Source organism: Arvicanthis niloticus, chromosome 2 (genome assembly GCF_011762505.2).
Source record: "Arvicanthis niloticus isolate mArvNil1 chromosome 2, mArvNil1.pat.X, whole genome shotgun sequence".
In the NCBI taxonomy this organism is placed as follows: Eukaryota; Metazoa; Chordata; class Mammalia; order Rodentia; family Muridae; genus Arvicanthis; species Arvicanthis niloticus.
In genome coordinates this window covers 111,605,340-111,632,094 of record NC_047659.1, presented here as the reverse complement: position 1 = coordinate 111,632,094, position 26,755 = coordinate 111,605,340, and the positions used below count along the sequence as shown (strand labels likewise).

General features: G+C 35.6%; 1 protein-coding gene and 1 pseudogene across 12 annotated transcripts in view; one reads left to right on the top strand and one right to left on the bottom strand.

The window, feature by feature from the left end:
• The window catches only part of Macrod2 (mono-ADP ribosylhydrolase 2), a 1,857,339-nt gene that overhangs the window by 810,231 nt on the left and 1,020,353 nt on the right, over positions 1-26,755 (bottom strand). For all 12 annotated transcript variants that reach the window (XM_076929849.1, XM_076929852.1, XM_076929850.1 and 9 more), the window contains exon 6: positions 314-435. In XM_076929849.1, the coding sequence (XP_076785964.1) occupies positions 314-435 (122 nt within the window). The remainder of the gene's footprint in view (positions 1-313; positions 436-26,755) is intronic.
• Positions 16,103-19,857, top strand: LOC117703220 (sorbitol dehydrogenase pseudogene; annotated as a pseudogene).

Sequence of the window (26,755 nt, the reverse complement as noted above, 5' to 3'; positions counted from 1 at the left end):
GTTGGGTATTTACAATGTACAACACTCAGGGTTTTATGTTCCTCGTGTAATTGAGATTTAATAAAGTCAGGAAAAACACATAGAGTAAGCTTCTGAATGGGAACTGAAGCTGAAGATACATTTGTAGACATGGGCATCCAAATGTAGATGCAAGCACTTACACTCACCCAGGCAAAGGTTAAAGTGAGAGCCTACTTGTGCACCCGCTGTTAATATGAAAGGAATGTCTAGCATTATGTTAAACTCAGCACTTGCCTTTTTCTTTGCATAGAGTCTTAGAGGAATGCAAAATAAAGAACTCTGAAGTACTTACAACTGATCGGAGGTTATTTTCTTTCACCAGCTTCAAGGATGATTGATAGCAATTTGCAAGGTCTTCCTTGTGGGAGCCATTAATGTGGCCTCTGGCTATTGGCCCTACAGTGTGGATGACATCTGCAAAAGCAAAGGAAAGGAGAATAGGGTAAGAGAAGCACTATTTGCTTTTCACACAACTGGCGCATTATTTATTTTAGATATTAGTGTTGGGGCCTGGAGACAGGCAAGCTAAGAAATATAGATGACATAAATGCTTCCTTGTGAAAGGTTGCAGGGACCAGAGCCTCTCAAAGTAGGCCACTTTCCCAGGCATGTGTGACAACAGAGAAAAGAATTCCACTACCACTGAGCGATTCCACTGATATTGGTTAGGTCCAAGTGTGACAGATTATCATATACATTGTGCATAATTGGCACCTTGGCAAAAGACAAATCCTTGGTGGGACATGAAGCGAGAAATAATTGCCTGCAAAAGGAGTATCTGAATTGGCAGGGGAAGAAAGAGCCAGTGCTAGACACAACTTTCCTTGTAAATAAGGCATCATATGATATAAACAGGTTCTTGAAAACCTCACCAAGAGAGTTTTATCACAACCTCACTCATAAAATGACAAAGCTCACACTGCTACTAACAATTTTAAGTCATTCAGTCTTCACAAACATGAACAGTGCTAGGAATAATAGTATGTACACACATTAACCAATGGTTCATATCTTATTTTTAATATATTAAACTCTCTCAGAATAATCTGTGCTTTTGAACATCCATATGAATTTAAAAACACAAAATTTAACTGTTTTTACTTATGCACATAAACCTCAAACACTCTGCTATTTTTTCCCCCATTTTTATACACACATAAACTGTTTGGGGAAGTGATGCGGTTGAACCCAGAATCTTGTGCATGCTAGGCGTACATGCTACCACTTGATTTACAGCTCCAGTTCCCACATTTGTAAGTTTTCAAATTCAGGAGTATTACGGAATAAGATTATCCTCATTTGAAAGTCAAAACAAGATTAGAAGAAATGAAATTTTGATCCACACTACTTGAAATACTTTTTAACATTTGCTTCCTAGTTTTATATATTAATTGAACAATTATGACATTTTACTGATGTAAGTTGAAAGAACCAATCAAGTTTGATCAAAGAGATATACTTTGGTCTGTATTAGCCGACTATTATAATGAAATGAAATTATTTATTTTGGCTAATCAGTACTACTTAGTTTTAACAAGGACAAGAAAAGAGTGCTTTGTAAAAACAGGAATATGGCACAATTAAAATTGTATGTAAAATTTGAATTGAGATTCATAAACCACTATGAAGGGGAAGAAAGCTTTTCTGGTCCCCTACTAACTATTGAGAATATTATATGATATTTGAGAAAGGCCCTCCAAGCATGGATTCCAATGATTAATTCTAAAACAATATTTAAACTCTTGTCAGACAGTATTAAAGATGATGTCATATGATCAAAGTAGGCAGAAAATTTACAGCACTGAATGCCTGCAGATGTTATTTCACAGGTGGGCCTGGTTCTCATTGTAGTGGTAACTGTCCCAGCATAGAAGTTGAGAATAAAGTGAAATGAGGTTGTACACAAAGTATATAATGATATCATTATTTTGCAATAAAATTACACAAACTACATGTATTCAGAAAATAGGAGCTTTGTACCCTAAGTAATAAGCTTTCATATAAATATGCTATGTTAGCTGCTTTTTTAATGGATTCTAGACTACAGGGAAACAGGACCCTGCTATATTTTATCCCCGTGGTTACCTGCTTATGCCCAGCTATGGTATTCCAAATCACTGAATGTATTCAAAGGTGGGACTGTTGGAGATGAGCAACACTAAGTTTTATAAAGCAGTATCCCAGTGTGTGCAGTTGTGGTCGTGTATGGGCTAAAATTAAAACTCTATTGGGTAATATTAAGATACACCAGTTACTTTAGTATAGGTCATCTCTGGGCACTTAGTGTCCCCTGATGACTTGTGCTTTCTGGAAGGCAGTTATACAATGTTATTCCCCAAATGCATTTAACTGTTGAAACTTGTGTTCTGCATGGTACTTCTTAGAAGACCAAGGTATCCTGATTAATCTTTTGGGAAAGTAGTGGGGCCATTTTGTCACTCTTGTTCTTACAAAACAAGTTGAAGCTGAGTTTCTCCATTATCCGTCATGTAAAGGAAAATGGTCATGATCTCCCTGTTTTGTAAATAGAGTAGATGGAAAAAGTGCTTCTTATGTGAGGCTATGAAAGATGAGCATACTTGATTCTAAGGAATAAAGAAAGGTCTTAAAGGCACTGTGGGATGAACCACGGTGGGGAGGAGCCTGTGAGGGGAGGAGCCTGTGAATGGAGGAGCTAGTGAGAACTGGTAGTCGTGACAAAATAAAAGCCCTTTAGTCATCAATGGCTATATAACTTAAGTGGGGTTTTTGAAAAGTGATCCCAAGTGTTTATGGCGCTTTCCATTTCGTTTACAAGTCTGAGAACAAGCAACCTATAAATGAGCTTTCCCAATATCAAAATATCGATCTCTGTATTTTATACTCTCTATTAAATTTACAGCGTCCAAGATCAAGTGCTATTATTGACCAACACAATGACCTCTCAGATTCTCACTACTGGAGGCGAATCAATATGCGACTTCAAGAGAATTTTCTTTTATTATTTTAATTGTTTATTTTGCTTATTAGTAACTACTCTACATAGAGTTTCATTTTCCCTGATATAAATTACAGTCAGATAGACTGCATCTAATTTCACTACCACTTCTATGTGATCAAGTGCCCAGAATAAGTCATCATTTTTATGGGTCTCTAACTTGGTTTCCTTTTGTTTTTTTGTAAAACAAATCAGCTGTCTCTTTGATGTCATTTCTTCAGTGTTGTAAACATCGTTAATATATAATATAATTGACACAGATGTAGCACAGAGTGATATATGGACAATAAATTAAAATAAACACAAACAGAAAAATAAACAATACTTGAACATGGTTAGAAGGCTCAAAGGTTTTTAATTACAAGGATTCTTTTAAATAACCCAAATATCATAGGCTAGCCTTTAACAATACCAATTTTAAGATCCTTTGGTTGAATATATAAGAAATAAAAATTAGAAAAAATAAGTTTCTATAACATTAATGATCCTTTGTATTAGTTTATATTTTTCAAACTGAATAGCATCTTCTCAAGGTACGGGTACACATACATGCAAAAATTCATGAGCAATGCTTTATCTTAAGCCTGCATTACAAATCTGCTAGACAGATAATAAAATTTGAATTTCTAAATCCATTGCCTCATGACTGGCAAGACTTACAAAATGATACATATTATTGTTCACAGAATCATCTCCAGCATCCAAGGAACCTTTAGCATATAGGCAAAAATGTAGAAAGAATTTTTGCCTTTAAATCTTGACATCTGACTCCCATTCAGAAGACCCAAATCTGTCACTATGTGCTTTGTGAACCGGGGAAAGTCTCTTTCCTCTTTGGGTTTCAGCTTTCAAAGCTAAAGTGGTTGTCTCGGCCACATCTTTTTGTTGCTGTGACAAATATCTGAGAGAAATGGCTTAAAAGAGGAAACAACTATCTTGGATGATGGATTCAAAGGCTTTGGTCAGTGGAATACTTGCTCTACTGTATTCTACCAAAGCAAAGGCAGGAAAATCATCTCTTATGTGTGTTAAGAGCATGTAGTAGAAGGGAATGCTTACCTTTGTTAACCAGAAAAGCTGAGGGAGGAGGAGAAAGGGCAAGGATATATATATATATATAATATATATAATATATATAATATATTATATTATATTATATTATATAATATATATATATAATATATATAATATATATAACATATATAATATATATAATATATATAATATATATTATATGTATTAATATTACACCCCTTTATGTAATGAGCACCCTGCTCTCATTTTACACTATGTCTTGATATTGCAATTATACTACAAATCCATCTAGTCACTAGCCCATAAGATGGCCCTGAATCTTCATCCCACAAAATGGGTGGTAGTGGTGGTGATGGGATGTCATCTTCAAAATACAGTGATGGAGTTTAGTAATAATCTTTGTAAATGTCAGGCATATGTCCTTTTCTGTGAGCTTATCAGGAATGGAAGTATAGATCTTGAGTAATCTAATTCATTTTTGTTCAGATAAATGACCATGAATCATGACTCAAGTTTAACAAGTATGTCTATAAAGTGAGATGCAATTAGCACTATACACAGACAGGATGATTTAACCACAACTGTTAAAAGTACAATTGTACAATCATTTAAACCTATATAGTGGTATATAGGTTTATATAGGACTGTAGGAGTATTTCCTGTCGATAATATACTTTCTCACATGCACATAACTACTTACATATGTCCTTTATGACAATATTATACGAAGTAGGCAAAGCACAGAAACAGCCTAGAAAATATCAGTAGAGACTAGTTCAAGAATAGAATATTTTTTACAAGGAGAAATTATGTTTTTATAAGTGAGAAAATGAAAAGATATGAAAAGTCATTCAAGATGCATAGCAAACAGCAATAGCTAAGAGGATGGATGAAATTACGTTAAGCATAGAACTATTAGTTCAACACATGTTCAAAGACATAGAGGAGATTGTGTGCTTGGAAATAGACTCTGGCATCATTGAAAAGATAACAAGCAATTAATGACAGAGATTATGGGCTTTCAAAGTTATGGAAACTAAATCTATAAAGTTGACTATGAACAGCAGACATTTTATTATGCTTACTTTACTTTTTCTAATATTTAAAAACTATATGTGTATGGGTGTTCTGTCTACATGTATGGTTTCACTATACAAAGAAGATATCAGGCGACTATATTTACAGATGGTTTCTAGCTGCCATGTGGTTACTGGGAATTTAACACTGGTCCTGTGGAAGAGCTAAACGTGCTCTCAACTTCTGAGTCATCTCTCCAGTCCCACTTGTCTATCTATAGTACTCAACTTATATAACTGAGGAATTATCTACTTGAAAATTAGTTTATTTCTTGACCCTGCTTACCCTATATGTACAACAATTGCTAGTTCACATTTCAAAAATAAGCTTCTTTTTTTATTATAAGAAATGGTTCTTAAGGAAAAAATACTAAGAAATTTAAAACAGTAGATCTATCAGGTATATCTTGATTTTATTTTGTTGTAATCAATTATTTCTCTTTATGAAAATATTATTTTCAGGTAAGCATAGGTTATATGTGCTACATAAAATGGCATGTCTCTGCTCAATATTTTGGGAAATAGAAAATCTTACTATTTTCATTTTACCATTAAACTCATTTTTAAGCACGATCATGTAAGACACTACACCTCTCTGTTTGAATAAACATGTTCTTTCTATTACTATAAAATGAGCATTTTCTCTTATATAATTACCATCTACCTTTAAAGTTTTAATATAGCTAAAGAAAATCCTCCATGGTCATATAATAATATATTTCAGAATTGTCTCCATAGCCAAAGAATTTGAAAAAAAAAAAAAGTGTGAAGAACTTTTAGAGATAAAAAGGGTAATACAGAAAACAATTGGTCTTCCATGTTTAAAGATTCAGGTTCTGGCCTGCAGTCACTGATCAATGTGGAGAGACAAACTATCACAAGATAAGACTAATATCCACAAATTCTTCCAATGTCACTCCATATTGAAGGAAATAATGCATATTTGTATATATGTCACATGCTTTACATGGATCTCATCACCTGACCCTTCAATGTGTATACATTCAATGTCTGGTTATATTATACAGCTACAGATATGCAAGAAGTTACTTCAAAATATGGTGGTTTAATGTAACAACCATGTCTTTATTATTTCAGATCCTTTGTAGGTCAGAAATTTTTAAAGGGAACAGCCGGAGGCATGGCTTAGAGTCTAGAATACAGCTCAAGGCAGCCGTTCCTCAATGAGTTGTGGGATACTATAACATCCAAAGGTTAGAGGGCTGTCATTCTCTCCAATGACTTCTTTGATTCTCTCTATGAGAAACATATTCTCTGTATGGATGTTTGGCTTTTCTCGCAGCACGACAAGTACACAGCATTTTACATATACAACAGCTCAGCTTTGTAGAGCAAGAGCATGAGCAATGGTACCTTTTAGAACACAGCAACAGAAGGCACACCGTACCATTAACACTTCATTCTGTTGGTTGCAACTGCCCTGGCATTGGAGAGGGAGCAGCACTTTTTTTTTTTTTTTTAATATTGAGTGATATGGACCTTTTCTTTTGAGAGAGAGCAGCAGCAAAGCATTTTTATACATAATTTAAAAGCCACAGTACAGTTTCTCAGACCTAGCTTTGGAAGCTGAGTTTTTGATACACATATGTATCAATTACAGACCGTGGTATAAGACAAATATGATCCCATAAAACAGAATGAAATGATTAATTATATCACCATTATAGAGATCTCAGACCAATAATCTTAAGAAGTCAATTGCTGATTCAATAAAAAATCAGAGCCAGAAAAGACAGGAATCTGAGACAAGTGTATTTACTCACTGTAAACAAAATCTAGTTTGGAGACTGCAGTGTGACAAAGGTAGTTCCTAGATTCAAATGTCTGGCTCAGTATAGTTTTGTTGGCTCCTCTGTATTAGAATTTGGCAAGACTTTGTGGACACAGGACTCAGCATCTTAAGTCTCTAGGAGCTGTCATGTGATCCTACCTCCCCAGAGTGTCTACCTCCACATTCACAGAAAGAAACACAGCCTTTGAGCACTGCTCGCATTTCACTGAAGAAAGCCAAGAGCACAGAAATGTAATTTGTACATTTAATCAACATTTCAGATGCAGCCCCTTGAAAAGGTGCGGAAAATGAGGGGGCAGGCCCTTTTGTGTCTCATCAGACTCGAGTGTGGCAAGACAAATGGAACCTTTTCTGTTCATCTCTTTCTGAAATCAATCAGTTGATAATTCAGCTTTTGTTTCAAAGCCATGTGCTTCTCCCATCTCTATTTATCCTGGGAAATTAGTCTGAACTACATAGAAAAGGAAAGTAGCATAGAAGGTGGCCTTTAAGGGAGAACACAGATGAGTCCTTCATCATTTCCAAAAAGTATAAATTGAAAAATGTGTGAGTAGAATATCTAATAGATAACAAAAGCAGTGGAGCTATTTACATAGATTCAATCAGACTTATGCTTGGCAAAACAGACGCAGCTAAAACATTCTGTGGGAAAAATATTAGCATAATGAATTTTAAAACAAATGTGAGAGTGCAAATAGGTTGGTCTGATCACTTTCCATTTGAGGAGTGACTGTGCTCCATTCATACTGTTAATGAACAGTCAGACCAAGTATAGAATCAATTACATGTTGCTTTCATTCACTCCACTCTTGTATTCATAAGTATAATCGGTCCATCTAACAGTCTGCATAATGATACCATGCCCTGTCAATCATATTCAAATCGCATGAATTTTAAGGAGAAAATCAGTGCAAGGAATTAAATTGATTTTCTTTTCTAGAGATACAACCAGAAAACCAAACACTGAAGGTACTATTTGTAAATTGTATTGACCAATTTATATGATAAGTGACATCAATCTATGACCTGAAAGCGAATACTTCAAGTTCAGTTAACAGGAAATTGAATTACCACCTGATCGCTTTACAAAATAAATGCTGTTTTTTTTTCTTCCCGTATAGGGCACTGTTTTCATAGACGTGGTATTTTCAAACTTCTTTTTTTCCTCATTATCTTTCAATAAACAATCAATTGTCCATAAAATGTTCCTTTCAAAGTTACAGAAGATTTCAGTAACAATATAAGTCAGCTCTTGCATTGTGCCAGATTTCATAGTTCAGATTATTCTTGTACATTTCTTGAGTTGCATGATGAGTTTCTACATCCATAGAGACTATAGTTAACCATCTTCTTGAATGAGTTTAGAATAAACTAATACTTATATTACCTTATAATACAGACTGCTTTGTCCCTGTGAGTTGGATTTTTCTTTATTCTTAAAAGTGGCTTTCGGCTTGCTCACTTATCCTCCTCGGTGCTATAACTGCCTATGACTAAGATTGAACAATTAGCTGACAGCCAATATTTGCATTTTCGTCTGATGATCACACATAGACATCTCACATATTCATGAGCTTCCGAAGGTCAACTGGTGGGTTGGTTTCATTTTTATATGATTGCATCAACACTGTTATGTTTGAGACATTATATACTAAAGACATGTTCCACACTTCATTGATTTCAGAGCTATGGCATTGAAAGCTCAAGGGATAAGATATTATTAAATCACTTTGTTCCCAAATGCCTTCTATATTTTAAAAAAATGTAAGAGACAAAGCTCATCTCTAATTTTGTATTAGTTCCCTCCTCTTACCAAAGATGTATTTAAGACTCTCCTTGTTCCAAAACAACAAAAGCTGACCTTGCTAATGGGACTGTGTCCTGTTTCAAATTGAGCTTTTTACTCATAGCCATTAAAATCATGCTGATTGTGATATATACAGAGGGAAATCCTGTAGTCAATGACTTGCTATCTTTGAAATTCCATAGGATACTGGGGGCATCTAGATTATAATAGTGTTATTTCCAATAGAGATAGGTCATGGAGGGAGTGTGGGAAGCTGAACTCTCCATAAATCCCCAACACTCAACATCAATTTACAACCAACTCAAAGAGAACAACATATCCTTGAAGGAAGTGAGTCAAAGACATGGCATTTCTATTGCTTCCACAGAAGCCTAGACAGACAATATGACTTTTTCAAGGAAGATGATAATAAGGCCTTTGTTTGCATTGAGAAATGACAGCAACTTAGTCTTTAAAGAGTCATGCAGAAACAGTACTGTATTAGGATTCAAAGAGAAAACAAGCTTTAGAAATCCCATGTGGCAGGCAGAAATGAAGGAATATATCTCCACTGGAAGGCAATCCTGAACACATTGATTATGGGAGTACTGACATGTTTTGAGGGGTGCACTGTGGTCCTGGCTGTGCACCTGCTCTTGGTCACCACCACAAGCACAGATAAGAACAATTCTTCTGTAATCATTCGCTTACCCATGGACTCTGTCTCTTATTCACAAGGACATATTAACAACGACACTTCAGCAGGTGCTACTGTTTGGGGACCAGTAGGCACATCTGTCATGGAACCAGCTCTGTTGCCTAGGCTGGATTTGTAGTTACAGGAATATTTTTGCTTTTCTTTTGAAGTGCTGGGATTATTGGTTCAGACACCATCCTCAGGTGTTCCGGGTTTGGGAAGCACGTATTCCATTCATTCTCACCATGTGGATCATTTTGTTTGTGTGTTTGTTTTACTGGTTTTATAAATGTCCTGGAATTTGGAGTAGTCTGTCCATAACTACTGGTCTGTGAATATATCTCCCATGCCCTGAGACCCTAGGAGAATTTAGATTCCCTGAAGATAGGATCCAAGGTCCCACCATACTTCTTCTTCTTCCTTTGGTTTCTAATAACATTTATGTTTAATTATTACTAATTTAACTTTTAACATTTCTCCAAAGACTCAGGTCTCCAATAATAAGACATTCTTCCTCATGATTCTAACCACTGTCAGTTATTGGAGGTAGATACAAGTTCATATGCTTTTAGACTGTTTCTCAGACATTATGCTTCTCAGACTTTTATCTTGCTGCAGTACTGCCATGCTTCCTCTGCAGGGTACATGACAGATGTTATGTCTGTGTTTTCCACACAGCCAAGAACTCTATGAGAACATTTGCTAAGTAGATAATTAGGAGATCTGTGAATGCTTAAATAAAAATCTGTCCAATTGTTATCTGTCTAACCAGAGGTGGTACAGTTGATGAGAGAAAACAATGAGGTAGAATGGTTTGTCTTAACCTGGGCAAGAAATGAAATCCAGTTATTCTGGTTCTGATCATTCAACATGAAATTTTCCAGAGCCATAGAGTTGTCTCTTTAAAGATTCACCTAAAGCTTGTTAGTCATTTTCTAACAACTCCACTGTAGATGATTGTGAAGTTAGATACCAATAGCATTGTCTTTTGATTTCTTTTGCTTTTAGAAAGCTGTTGAAAAGAATCTCATAGCAAAAGAAACCAAAAGACAATGAAGTGACTTCTTTGTCTTGCTTTGCAAGAGCCATTTAAATAAACACATTTTCTAAAAGTGACATTTCCTTCATTTACTTATGGCTCCTATTAGAATGAATGTCCTCTGGTTTTGAGAATGATTTTGGTTTTTTTTGAGTCACAAAATGGGGTGTGACTTTCCATATACAGTGCCAAACTATTAGTGGAAGCACCAGTCACATTCCTTGAAGAGGGGGAGGGAAAAGAGATATCTGTATAAAAGAAACCTACATCCCCATCAAAGGGATTGGTGTTGGAATCTTTCTGCAAGTGTTCAATACATAGGTCAAAGCAGAGGAGTAAAATGTCTAAGTATGTAACATCTGTACTGCATCTGTGGGCACACAGCTCTACACGTGTCTTACTTTACCTATAATTTCGAGAAGCACTTTTATTTGAAAATGAGGACAGAATACTTGGAACATTGTGTTGATATAGCTTCTAAAAGAAAGAATGTGTACAAATCTCTGTACTGAGAAGTTGCATTATTTATGGATTCAACTTATGCAAATTCAACAGGATGACTGAGGTGTGGGTAGGATTAAAATGATAAAATATTTAAGGCAATCTCCTTAGGTGCTTTCACACAGCTGTGTGCTCTAGCAGGCACAGGAGCAGTTTGGGTTTGTTGTGTGACTCCAGATTAGTCTACAACCCCACCTATCTCAAATTCGGGGCAAGCCTGTTTCACACAGAAGCAATTGGTGGGTGTTCACTGTGGAAGTGGGTGTTAGCACTATACAGATAGATCTCACGGCTATGCATGAATTTATCTTTCAAATGCAAAGGGGACACTAGGAATGTCAAAATCATAGAAGTACTGTTTTGGGTTGTTTGTTTAACTATGAAAGAAAATTTATTAGATGTATTGATATATTAGATTTACTAAGAAATGGCATTTGCCATTTACTATTAGTGGGCTATGATACTCTAATAGCATTTGTTCTAACATCCCTTTAGAAAGGTCACCATTCATAGTTTGTGCCAGTCAATTTTTGGATTTGAGCTCATGTTAGAGCTATTCAAAATACATTGCACTATGAGTGACAGAGAAACCCAATATGCTTAGTTTCTGATGCTTAAAATTCTGCTTTTATTATTTAAAACAATAAAACTCAGACTCCATCTGAGTTTGGCCTCTGTTAAGCTCAAGAAAAATAATAAAAATATAAAATCTGTGAAAATTTTCTTGAAATTTTTTATTATATTTATATGGATTATTAGAGTTAGTTTAACTCGATGCAACTGTTTTATCTGAAGTCTTCAGCATTTGAAGGGATGTCTCTTCTTCTGCAAGATGGCTGCTGTGACAATTCTACCTTCCCATTTCGTGGGGAAAGAATATTTCTTGCGGATAGTTTTTCAAGGATTCAAGCATGAGTGTCTATGATCATTGTTATGAAGTCAGTTTTTTCTAGTGGGGAAAAGAGCAGGGCAAAGAAGTAGGTTTTCAAGTAAGGATTCTGCAAGATATTGTAAGGTAAGTCAACAAAGGCCTCTTGGACTCATTAATTCACAGAACAACCATGGCACAGTATTATTGCCTCTTGCCTTATTCTATGAAGAATGAGTTGGTAACTATTAAAAAGGTTCAGCCAGCCATTAAAATGGAGGTAGACCATTCCAGGATATTAAAAGGAAGCTGACACATGTTGATGTCAGTATTAGTGTAAGAGAAAAGAGAGATGCATTTAGAACTGATTCTGAGGAAACTGACTCTGTGGGGCAGAGGGTGTCAGCAAGTTAGGGAAACTGAATAATGGCTGGGACACAAATTGTCAGGTTTGTCAGACCTTCTGAGAGCGTCTCACCTCCATAAAGGTAAACCACAGAAGAGGAGCAGGACAGAGAGACAGAAATGATTTGTTTTCTTCCTACCACCAAAGGTAAGTAATTCTCTAACATCGTGGCAGGTTTTCATAATCTCTTTTTCTTTGCCTATGTTGGTCCTGACATAGAATCAGTAAGGAAAGATAATCTACCATAAAGCCTTTCAAACTTGATTCATCATGTGAACAAGATCCAAAGAACTCAACATGTGCCTCTGAAAGACTATTTAGTGGAAATCATTAGTGCAAAATCACACCAACAAAACCAAAAGACCTTGTCATGGTAACTCAGAAGGCAGGAATGAACAGAAGCTCTAAAAATTAATTAAAGGCTATCAAGATCTAAAAAGAAAGAAACACCTATAAATAAGCATATAAATATATTAATTAATTAATAATGAACCATGTAGAATAACAGGTCTCTAAAATATGCCCCTGTATGGGCTCATCAGTAAGCATTCTCACTTTTATTTAGAGAAGGGGTCATGACTGAGATGTTACGAGATGACTAATGAGTACGGTGAAAAAAATAACATTGTTAACAAAATAGATATTGTACAAGTAGTATAAAAATTATACTATAGAGCGCTATCTAGAGATAAAGAAAAAAGATTGTCAGTGGAATATATAATTATAATGTCAGAAATTAGCAAAGCAACAACTTTTTAGAATTATTTATTCTTGAAGATGGATAGATGACTCATCAGTTAAGAATACTGGCTGTTTTCCAGAGGACTGGAATTGATTGGCAGCACCAAACCATGGCTCACAACCAGTTATAAGTCTGGTCCCAGGTGATCTGATGCTGTCTTCTGGCCTATATGGTACCAGGCATAAACATGGGTCACATGTATACATGGAGACAAAATACCCACAAACAAAAAATGACTAAATATTAATATTTAATTTTTCTTAGTGTGCATGTCAGAGAAAAAGCATGCATGCATGAGAAAGAGAGAGAGAAGGGAGGGGAGGAGTTCGTCTAAGTGTAGGTATCTGAGGAGGCCAGGATTCAGATATCTTGGAGCTGGAGTCACAGGTGGTAGTGAGCTGCTCAATATGATTACTGGGAACTAAACACAGGTCCTTTGCAAGAGTAGTATACATTCTAAACTGCTGGATCCTGTCTTTAGCCATACAAGTCTTTATAATGTACTTCTCATTCTCCTGAACTGTAAAAAGAAGAATACTATCTGATTGTCAAGTTCATTGTAGAAATAGATGATGAATCCCATGGGAAAACACAAAGCCCAGTACCCAGAATGCAGAATGGGATGAGTGCTGACTTTACTATCAGTAGCCCTCCTAAAATACTGTGTTCATAATGTGCCTAGCTGGAATTGCAATGCAATCTTTTGTATTTCATCATTTTATTCCTGTTTATTTTATTCCTGTTTATATTATTATAAAGTACATTATAAATGTACTTTAAATGCTAGTCGGATGGGTGCAGATTTCACATTTTTCCTATTTCTTTGATCCCCACTATTCTGGCATCCTCTTTATTCTTTTCTGTCTCACTTTATTACTTGATTAATTTCTTCCAGAACACTGTGTGCCTGGAATTTTCTGTTTATGTGTTTTCACTTGTTGGCAATTTGTTGTCAACCTGGAGTGCTAGATTTTCCTGACTTAGTGATGGTGTTACTGACTTCAATGTGTCACAGCCTAGAACCACCTGGGGAGAGAGTTGCAGTGAGAAATTATCTTGAGTAGATTTGCCAGTAAGGACTGTTTCCATCCTTAATTGAGTTGAGAAGAGCCATCTGGAAAGTGGGTAGACCAAACACAAATGTGGGAACCACAATTTGGTTGGCTGAACTCTGAGGTGTCTAAGAGTAAAGAAAGCCAGCAACAGGCTGGTAACAAAGCAAGGATATGTGTATTTATTCCTTTTTGCGCTTGACTGTGAATCTAGCAATTTCAGTTTCTGGTGTATTATCACTCATGTTGGAGCTACTAAACTACTTGAACACTCTTGTCAACAGAATTGTGTTCAAAAGGACTCTTGTCTTTATACATTATCCAGTGACCAATAATCTATTACAGCAACACACAATAGACCAAAATACCTTTCTCATTATGAATCGATTGCTATCCTTTTATTTTCTCTAGAATCCTTTTACTAAAATTGTAAATGAACTTTTAAACTTTTACTTTGGACATTGAAGGTTTGATCAGTGAACCTTGGGCCTCAAGTTCCAATTGGTTTGGAGGCTTTTATGGTAAATTGCAGTCCAATTGCTTTGGTAGTGGAAATGAATTGATGGGCAAGTAATTGTTCATCCTTTAGGCTAGAACAGAGAGAACTGTTTACTCTATGCAGTAGAGAAGGAACTGGGCTAGACTGCCACTAAAATACCACCTAAACCTCATTCAAGAATCTTTAATAGATGAGTTTATAGTCCTGGAAACCTCTCTCTATATTCTTGTAAATATTTCATCTTCAGTGCATTTTAGAATATTTTGTTGGCTTATTTTTTTAGATGTTTCCTGTCTTTTATGCTTCATTTTATTTGAAAAAAATTGTTTTTTATTTCCAAGAATTTATATTACCTAGTTGTTCTTTCTTCTGCTTCACTGGAACATGTTTTATAATGTGTGTGTGTGTGTGTGTGTGTGTGTGTGCACATTATACATATGGTGCCAAGAGTAAGTCTCACTAATAAATATTTGTTAGTTTATGTTAATTAACATAATGTTACATTGACTTTTTCTGAAATATTTATATATAGCCTGATTAAACTTTCTGTATTTCCATAGGATTGTTATTTGTGATGAAAACAAACAATGCCTTGGCAAGGTGTCGCATGTAAGAACAATTAGTATTTTACTTGTGCAGTAAATTATGCTGCTACATTTTAACAAGGAATTTTCCTCCCATAGCATACAATGATTTCCACAGCTTTTGTAATCTTGAAAGATAGTATCTTGTGTTTTAAAAATAAGAAACATACAATATTTAAAATATATGTACATGTGCACCCATGCACACACACACATACACACACACACACACACACACACACACACACACACACACACACAGAGAGAGAGAGAGAGAGAGAGAGAGAGAGAGAGAGAGAGAGAACAAATGGTAAGTGAGAGAGGCACACTCAATATTTTCATGACTCAGAACACATGCATTCAGATCACCCTATCATGTAGTGCTTCTTTGAGAATTGATGACAACTTTGTTCCAAGTCAGATGTAAGTTATGTTCCATCATTATCAATATTCCAGGTTTATAAAGATGGACTTTAATATGAGCCAGAAAAGTGTATTTCAATTTCAGAGGCTGTTTTAGATACTTAATTATAAGCCATTAATTATAAAGCCCATGCAAATTGCTTCAAACAAAAGGTTTTTTTAATGTTTACTTTAAGCATTTGGCATGTTTCTTTTTTTCAGCAGCCTAGATGCCCAGAGACATTCTAAAACAGAAATGAATGAAGTAATTGAGTAATTTCCCAAAGCTGCCGAGCTGCACAGCAGTTTGGACACATAGCAGACAATATCAACGCTATCTCCTAATAGACTTTTTATCAACTTTACAGCCTAGTTTGTTCTAAGCAGCCAAACTTTGAATACAATTAGTGAGCTTGCAGGGTAGGTTTGACTGCTACAGGAAAAATCTTGCAGAACAACACAATTAACCTTTCTAGTGGAATTACCAAAGGTGATTGTATTGATAGAATAATGTCAACATTTCCACAGGATTAAATAAAACATGTGCATTCTTGCATCCTATCATTCTCAGGAAGTAAAGACAAACAAATGAACAAATACGAAAATGATTAGATTTCATAAAGACAGTGATGGCCCTTCTCTAAATATGTCCTCTGCACGTAAGAATTTAGCCAATGCATCTGAAAAGACAATACAGTGGTAAACAGCACTTGCTGACCTTAAAAATGACCTGGATTCAATTGCCAGTACTGACATAGTGACAAAAGCCCTGAATAACACAAGTTCCATTAGATGATGCTTGCTTCTGACTGTTACAGGCACTACACATGCATGATTATACATATACACATGCAGGCAAACAACCATGCACATGAGATAAAAGCAAATATCTATATTTTATAAAAAAGAATGCTAACATGGATTGAGAATCTAAGGATTAAATATCCAGCCTTCTCATTTAGATCTCAGGTTCTGTGATCTGTTGGTTGTTGGAATCACATAGTAAAATTTCTCTAAATGGTAAAAGTTAACATAATTTTGGCTGTCATCAAAGAAGACGAAACTGTCTCTGGTTTCAGACTTGAAAACTTCGCATATACTTTTTTTTTTAATAGGAAGGAGGAGTCTAAAGGAAGCACAGAGGCTGGAGAAAGCTAGAGAAAGGGCCTTAGCATACCTCAGTTCTACCCAGGTCAAGGTTTCTTCACTTTCACAAGTTTAAGTTTCCATATTTTGCCCCAAAGTGAACTCTGTCTCCCTCAGAATCTTGGCTTGTTAGAAACTGCCTCTCGAAGGCAGGGCTTTTGTAAGAAAATCCTCCCTCTGACTACTGCTAAGGGACCTCTATAACCAGCAAAGGAAAAATTGTTTCCATGTTTCTAATGGAGCCAATTACAGTCTTCAGAATTAGGTTAATTTCCCTTACTTACTGAGTCATTGAAACCTGGAACAGGGACCAGGGTTGTGCGTATATAACATGCCCTTTACAACCACAGTTGGATACCCTAATGTCCTCTGATATGACTTCATACTGCTGCTTAGAAAATATACTCCTACCTCTAAATCTTGCACCAGAATAATCATCTTTTGACTTTTTGCTCCCACTACCCATTTCAATAAGTTGTGAACCTCCCATTTCAGCAAGATGCAACATCCAGTTTTATCTTGCCTAATTCCAATGATACTCTTGTAGAATAACTCTTACTTTTCCATATTTAATTTATGACTATGACCTAGCATGCTCTCACTTAATCCTAAACTCCTTTGTCTCTATTACATTTTGTGTTGCTAGAACATGACACCTGGAAAAGCATTTCAAGGAGAGAAGGGTTTTCTTGGCTCAGAAGGGGAGAGCATGGTGGTAGTAGCTTAAGTTGGTCAGTCATACTGCATCTGGATTCAACAAGCAGAGAGAGAAAAATGCTAGAAATTCTACTTATTTATAATCAACATAGGACTCAACCCATAAGATAGTCAAGGTCAATCCTCCCTCAACTAAACTTTTGTTGACACACCTGAGATATGTTTTCTAGGTGATTCTATACCCAGTCACGTTGACAATCATAGTTAACCATCATCACATCCTGCTAAGCTCCCTGATCCCTTTCTCCTTTGGAACCTCTTCAGAAAAAAAATGAATTAAGTCTTAAGCCTAAACATAGTTAAAGTGATCTAAAGTTCTTGGTCAAAGAGTTCTTGGATCACAAACCAAAGAATTGCTAGTTTGGTAAGTCTGGGAGGGCCAAGGATGCAGATGAAGATGAAGAACTTTCATCTATGACAGGTCCCTAGATGATGCCTATGATGTTGGTCTGCTACTTCATGTTAAACAACAACAGTATACTCTAGCAATGGTGGCCTACCACTGTCTTGCTAATTTCTACTCACAGCTTCATAGGGCATTGATGATTTGGCATCAAGTGCTCTGGCCTTAATTCTTTCGTCTACTGGATTCTAATAATAATTGTACCTTAGCAAAGGTCATTGCATATTCATTAAAACATTGTTCTGTTGATATGTGTAGCCTTCCTTGGCATGCCACACTTTGTCCTCACATGTGCTAATTATAATCTACAGATTTAAATGATCCCATAAATGCCTAAAGGAAAATTTATGGAATTTCTACTTTCAACTTTATGAATTATAGAAAGGGACCACAAATATAATCACAGTCTAGATAAATATTGCAGTAGGAAGTACTTATTCTGGATTAAATGTCAATGGAAGATTAATGGCATTAATTGAGAGATTGATTAAAATAATTCAAATTGCAGGATCAAGATCTGTGTGAGCAATAATTGTGAAAAGAAAGATGATTAAAACATATTTCCAAACAAAGCCAAAGAAACAGCAGACCCAAATGGTAATAACTAAGCCTATAATTGACTTTGAATACACTTAGGTGAAAGGTAGAATTAGTAAGTGATTGGATAGAAGATATACATATAGTTTATAAGCAAATAATGGAAGGTTGTTCAACATCTTTAGCTGTTAGGGAAATTCAAATTAAATCTGAACACCCATGACTACTTAGATGGCTATAATAACAAAGTTTCACAGTCATAAGTGTGAGAGAAGCTGGAAGAGAATTGCAGCCCTCATGCGTTGGTGTTTGTATGGATGTAAACAACATTTTGGAAAGCACTTAACTCCTTAAAATCTTAAACATAGAAGTTTTATATGACTCAGTAATTCTACTGTTAGGAATTGTTGAAGAGAAATGACACTGTATAATTCCAATAAAATCTATGTACAAGTATACATAGCTGTTTTATTCCTAATGGGCAAACAAAAGGCTACAGTCCAATGACCCACCAATAGATAAATGATCAAATGTGTATCTATATAATATTTTATTCTAAAATAACAAAGAGTGAAGTGTGACATAATCCCACATAGAAACATCTCAAGAACATTAAGGTAACTGAGAGAGAACAGACACAGAAGTCCACGTATTGTATAAACACATAACACATCCAGAACAGGAAAACTCACAAACACAGAAGGGGGGGGGATAGTGAATGTCTACAATAAGACAGAGGAACAATGAGTGACTACTAATGGGTATACTTTAAAGAGATAAAAATATTCTGTAATGTGACGGCAATGATGTCAGTAGTACCTGTATGAATATATCAAAGCTTCTGAATAATAAATGTACACACACACACACACACATGCACACATGCACACACACATACACACACACATAAGTAAGAGAGAGACAGACATAAAGACAGAGATACAAAGAGACAAATACAGAGATAAAAAGACAGACAGAGACAGACCAAGACCCAAAGAGTCATCGAGGTTCAGTTTCCCTGGGGAACAAGGTCCTTGTGTGTGGAGCTAGGCCAGTTGGGATAGTGGCCAAAGCAATGGGAGCTGCTCAAGTGGTGGTGACTGACCAGTCTAATTCTCAGTTGAACAAAGCCAAGGAATTTGGAGCAGACTTTACCATCCAGGTTGCCAAAGAGACCCCTCATGAAATTGCCAGTAAGGTGGAAAGTCTGCTGGGGAGCAAGCCAGAGGTCACCATTGAATGCACAGGAGTGGAGTCCTCCATCTACACAGGCATCTATGCCACTCATTCTGATGGGACCTTGGTGATTGTGGGAATGGATTCCAACATGGTCAATTTAGTCCTAGTGCACACAGCTGTAAGGGAGATGAATATCAAAGGCTTGTTTCAATACTGCAACACATGACCAATGGCAATTTCCATGCTTGCATTGAAGACTTTGAATGTAAAGCCTTTAGTTACCCATATATTCCTTCTGGAGAAGGCTGGAGAAGCCTTTAAAACAGCCAGAAAAGGGAATGAGGCTGAAAGTTATGATCAAGTGTGACCCCCAATGACCAGAACCCCTAAATGTGAATTGATCTATGCCCTCAGGTCACTCTCTCAGCATCTAAGGGCTAAACGACTAAAAGAGGAGGCCATTAATGCAGGACTTTCTTTTGAATGGTAAAAATAATAAACTCATAAACCGAGAGAGAAAAAAATAATAGAAAGAAAAATACAAGAAATCATTGGATAAGCTTGTCATGGTTTACATTGAATATTACCAAACAACAAAAGCTCCGACAAACTGGTCCTTGTGACTACAGACATTTGTGTCATGGCCTCTATGATAAACAAAAGAGTTGGGGAAGAGTCATTCGTGCTATATCATTCCATACTAATTAAAATCAGGCAAAATTAATACATAGTGATTGAAGTCAAGCAATGATGCATTTGAGAGGTTGGCATAACCATACTGGACAGCAGAGAGAGAACAGTTAAAATGATTGCTTATTGTTTGTAAAGAACTTTTAATATTATAGAAGCATCCCCTATCTTAAGTGTTGCATGTTCATCGTTCAAACTCAGCAAGTCATAAACAGGTGTGCCTGTGTATATAACAGGTGCTACTTCCCAATGAAGCCACGGAAATTACCCTAATTTGAAAACATATTTAAAAGAATACACTTAACCTAACAGAACTCCATGGTTTAGCAGCCTGCTGCCCTGTAGACCATCAACTGTTCAGTTGGATTGCATGATTGATCAGCAGTTGCTGCTGGCTGCCACCGCCCAGCATCAAACTATTATATCACTAGCAAAGAAAAGTTCAAAGTTCAAAAATTTGAAATGCATGCTGCTCTTGTTCAGTTATGAACTTGGAAAGTCACAAATCAAATCACTGTAAGTTGCAAGTCATTTTAACAATCTTTGAATTTCATTGCATGTATGTTTTATGTTTTTTTAAAGTATGACAATAGAGTAAGCAATAGTTCCCTGTATGTCAATCTGGTTTCCAAAGAACATAAGAGATAGATATCTGTGCATGGTAATTTATTATGTTACAAATTTCCTATTATATAGAAAATTTAAGATTGATATTTTTATTAATTTATTTATATATGGAAAATATATAAAAATATGACAAAATATTTGCATAAACATGAGTCATTTTTTAAGAATTCAAGAATTTAAGAATTCAAGGAATATCTTTAGAAAGAACATCTACACAACTAAAATTTTCTGCTTTCTTCTTGCTTTTTGTTGTACAAATACAAAAAGAAAGAGGTATTTTCTCATTAAAATAATCTTTAGCAGGATGCTGAAGGCAATAATTACAAGTGTTGGAGGCCTGTTCCTTCTAAATGACTTTATGGCATTGGAAGCAATGTCACAACAGTGATTTATTCCCTGTGACAGGTCATATTATTGTCAAATGGACACAACAATATCTGTTGCTCTTCTGCAGTGGGACCTTAACACTCTATAAAAAGACAATATTGTATATCCTTTCCCAGTCAATCCTAGATGCTTATAGAGACTTGCTTACAGCACATGAAATGCGTCCAAATGATGCTGTGGGACTTTCTAACTAAAGGTGATAATCCCTGCTGGCTCTGGCTTGCTCACATAAAATACTTTACTAAAAACCATGTGCCAAGGGGGGAGAAGCACAAAGGTAGGCACTCCAGTGGCCAGTCCTGACTGAGCCCATGCTGTGATGCATCCTATCTGGATACAACATTTGTCACCAAGTTCCTAGTCCTTACTACTCTGGACCCAAATGCGGTAAAACGTTAAAAGGTCATTTGCACTTCTTCCACACAGAACCATCCAGCCTCATAAGGTAGTCATTGATTTCCTCCAGAAAATGGAATAGTTTGTTACACAGCAGTAGATAGAGTGTTTAGGGTGAAAAATATTGGTATTCTTTTAGTCATATAAGTGGGATACCTAGGAAATTCCACATTATTAATCGGTAAAAGCTCTTTCTTCCAATTGCCTTTAGAACAGCCACTATAGTACAGAAACTCTCTCCTAAGCACTACCAGAAATTCCCATTTCAAATGTCTAATAAGTGTTTTCCAACTTACACATTATGTTCTGAGTTTATAAGAACAATCAAACAAAGGATGTCTTGGCAGTCACTTAATGGAATTATTTCCAAGACAAATTCATATGTAGATTATTGGACAGTAGTCATATCATCCTACAGGAACATTTTAAAATTAGTTTCAGAAAAAGGGCACTTCATAATAAACTTTTAATTTCAAGAGTTGCACAAGGTAAGTGCTGAAAATTATAATAGGCCAGGTAGCATGTCATTGCTGATATACTACAACCGTTTTTTATGAGCACATTACAATTCGGAGAGCTAATAATAAAAAGAAGTGATGCTGAGATGATGAATTGATGCTATGCAATTAGACCTATTAGAATTCACAAGAGTCGACAGGCAATAATCAAACCCTTTTCATGCTGCCCATTGCAATTATCTTTGCACTTAAGAATCAACAAAGCACATAATGACTTGCACTCGATTAAAGAATTCATGAGAAATGGAATTTTAATTAGTGTGTAGAAAATTTGGTCCATTTATTACTTTCCAGGACAACAAATTGGGAAAACTAACTGAGAAGTTAAACCACAGTTGAGTGAAAGATCATTGTGAGGAACTTGGACAATATAAATTTTAGGGAGCCCTCTTTTCATTCCACCTGATGATAAACGAGGTGGCACTGAGTGGAATGTTAACTTCATGCTGACACACATTAACTTCATTCTCAATTATTACTTTTCCAATGATAATATTTCAAATTCCCCTTAATCATCCCTATATACAAACATAATCATATATAACCAAAAGAATCAATGAGCAGTTATGAATCAATGACAGAGTGTAAAATCTTAAGACTATTCTCTTAAAAGTGATTACATTTTAAATATCAGTGAGTGGGAATTATATTTACTTAATTAGAGATGGTTTTGTTAACTAAGATGAGCTACAGTGTAAAGCATGTTTAGTTTTAAATAGTATTCATTCACAGCACACATTCCTTTTAGTGTACTTGACCCTGGACAAGAAGATTAAATTATCTTAGTTTTGTGCATCTCGGATATAAATAATAAGCTCTGACTTTTAACATGTAAGTTAATGAAAAGTCATTTTTGACAAAACTTTCCTGGATATTGGGTAAAAGGTACCATATTTATAAATAGGAAATCTTACATGCCACTTTGCAAGTACAGTTGATTTCACCATGTATTTCTGATGCTCTCTTTATCATCTGAAAAGTGAGTCTGCAATCAATATAAATAGTCAAGGAAATAATCACAATCACCACTCTGAGGACAGATGTAAAAATAAAAAACAAAAACAAAAACTGCGCACAATAGCCCTTCCCACTCAGTTCATAAAACAACCCAGAAAGGAAATCAATATTTATAAACATAAATCATTGATTCAGCCTCCAAACAAAGATGAAATTATACATGAGCAATTCTAGACATCATTATCTATGTCCTATTTAAAACTCTTATTTACTTTGTTGTTGAAAATTGTACTAATTTGGAATGTGATTTTGTTTTTTTTTTTCAGTGCTTAAACACTGGAACATAGTTAAGATCTTCTAATTTAGCATCAGAAATTTTAAAACTTTCAGTTAAGTTTAAGCTTTAAGCCAGTGGTTACTATAGAAAACAGTATAAAGTATCCACTCTATGGCTGGGCATGATAGCATACACCTTTAATCTAGCACTCAGGATACAGAGGCAGGTAGAACTCAGTTAAGTTTCAGGCTATCCTGGTCTACATAGTGACTTCCAAGCCAGTCAGAGCAACACAGTGAGCTATGTCTTATAGAATAAATATTTTTTCATTCTAATGTCAACAGATAGTTGGAACAGAGAATGAAAGTGTTTTCCTTCCTTCTCTTTTGTCCCTTCACAGTAATATAATGACAATATTTAGTTCCATTGGCTATTGCTGTGCATAAAATATTAACCAGCAGATGTAGTCATATGACCAACTATTTTGAAGAACTAGAAACATAACAAGATAGCAATATTCTCAATTTGCTTGTTGTTGTTGTTATTGTTGATGCTGTTGTTTGTTTGTTTAGCACAAGCATAGAGAAGCCCATTGGTAGAGATCTAGAAGCCACCTTGAACCATGAAATACATGAAATATAAAAATTGGAAATTATAAGTTTGATAGTTCAAAAAATTCTACTATTGACACCATTTGCAATTTGTGTTGTAGGAGCCCACTGACATCAAGTAATTATTCCCATTATGTCTTTCCAAGTCTTTCTCAGTTTGTTCTTTACCTTAATTCTCAGCAAAATATGTTAAGTCAAAGGTAAGGTTAAAATATGGTATGTAAAGTAAAGAAATTGTTATATGTAGAAATTATGCTCTGACAAGTACTGCAGGTAAATATCAAACTTACTGCTGAGCTAGCAGGCAGAAAAAAAAAAAAAAAAAAAAAACCCCACACAGGTCTTTGAAGAGACAACCTGCTCTTGTCTAAATATAATGGCAACTTTGAGGAACACTACCCTGTTCAACTCTCATATAAGGGTTATATAATGAATCAATAGAACTGCAGTGGTCCAGGAATGTGCTATATACAGATGTCTTGGTAACATACGGTAGTGACTGTGTCTTTATTTGACACAAGACTATCATTGTAGGATTTCATCATGTCAGTCATGGAACATCTATTGCTATAAATTTCTGGCTTGATTTCCTAAGTTTCTCCTATGTAGCAACTATGTTGAGTGATCTCTGAGTGACAGTGATTTCACATTTTAGTTCTCATACATCCACTAGAACTGCAGTGTCCTGATCCAGCCATGGGTATCCCCTTTTGTTGATCCTGGGCTACAGAGGTTCACAATTAACAAACACTAATGAGAATTCACTTCATAGTTTGAGATCAAGTGTTCAAAACAGTCAGAGTATAAGGCATAGTCTTCAACATTCTGTTTTATAATGATCTCCAGGGAAAGGCTTCTGCCTATTTCAGGCTGTAGATTTCAAAATAACAGGAACCATATGTGAATGTCACAACTGTGGTAGTCTGTGTAACTAATGACATCAGAGATGGACACTATGTCAGAGAAGAAGAAAACAAACAAAAATAAACTCAAAGCAAAGCCAACAACAAAAATGTACTCACTAACCCAACAACTCTTTTCTCTTAAATAGTATTAGTGTGATAAGTTCTCAAATAAAGAAGTATCACTTCCATGTGAACAAGTGTCCATTATCTTTCTCTTTGTGGATCAAATCATTACTCTAGGAGTGTTCATAAGTTACCACAAAATGCCTTATCATTCCACAAGGTGGCCAGGGTATACACTTCAATAAATAATACTTGTTTACTGTCTGCTGTACTTACCAGCTTGATGTATAACTTTTTATTTCATTCACATTTTTATCCTAGGTCTCCCTAATTTTTTGTGACACGTGAACTAAATATTTATATATAATTAAACAAGGCTCACTGATAATTTGCACCATTTAGTGGTTAAGAAAACTGAAACGCACTGAGGAGGCTACCCAAGAAAACCAAGTTCTCTTCCAGACAGTCTGTGCCATGTTGTGTCCCATCATACATAATCCATTATGTTAGAGGTGTGGGAATCTGAGTATTGTTAAACCAGGCTTACTCAAATTTCACTCTGTTTATCTCCTGTAGCAGCAGTATGTTGGGGTTTGTCAGGGATTCAGAAATTTGAAGCTAGACTCTAAATTTGATATATCATAATACTTGTGCCAGGGGCCAGGTATTTATTTAAGGAGCTTTCTCCATGTACTCCCAATAGGTAATGTGTTCCTAAGTCCTTGTTACTCAAACACTACTTGATGGACCTGCTTGCCTTCTCAGAGCTTGCTTGAAATGCAGACTTTGGTCCCTACCACACCTACAGACCCAGACACTGTATTTTGACAAGATCTTCTCAAAGTTTAATGATTGAAAAGTGTTTCCCTGAACATATCTGCAGCTTCTGTAAACAGCAATCATTTGAAACAGTGAAACTGCACAGATTTGGAGTTGCACAGATTGTTAGCTACATTATAATTCAGAATTATTCCTTGCCTCAAATTATGACTTTTTAAAAAATATATACTGAGTTTAAATTAGCTGTAAGGAGTGCTAACAAATAGTAAAATTGTAGGTTTGCAATGACCCCTGTATTGACCCCTTCACTCTTAGTACAATTTCACTGAGTATCATGATCTCTAAGCAATATGCCAGTTTCATAAAGCAAATTATACACATTTTAGGCATATCTTTTAGAACAGCACCTTCTGCTAAACCATGCAAATGTTTCAGTGAGCTGTAACCAATAGTGACTAAGATCATCTTACAAAAGTTTCAGTAAACACTGCACTGTCTTGTGAAGAACTGTTTAGTCTTTTCTCACCTTCACCCTAACCTCTCCCACTAAAAAATTGTGTGAAAGGAAATTTGCAAAGAAAACCAGATGGAAAAAGAGAGTGTGACAATAGGAAGGTTAGTGACTATATGGCTGGGGAAATGAAACACAAAGTTGCAAATTTAAATCAGTTACAATTAAATTCCAGAGGGAACAAAGAGGAGGGGAGGGAGGCATGAGGAAAAGGGGTCAGAGACCACAAAGCTCTGTGTAGCTTAGTTTGTCCTTAAAAACCAGCAAGCATACTTTTGATCTGATATGTTAGAAGAATTAAGAAGGCCACATTTTAGAGATTAAAATAAACTTGGTGGCAAGTTCACACACACACACACACACACACACACACACACACACACACACACGGATATAGCTTTTTTTCTTGTCTTTTAAAATGTTTATCTACATCAATGGCTCTTTAGTGCTTAGATTTAGAAATAACCCTTATAGGATCCAAAGCCATCATGATTACCTTTCTGAACAGCCTTTTTACTTGATTTTTTTGTTTGTTTGTTTCGATACTGACAAG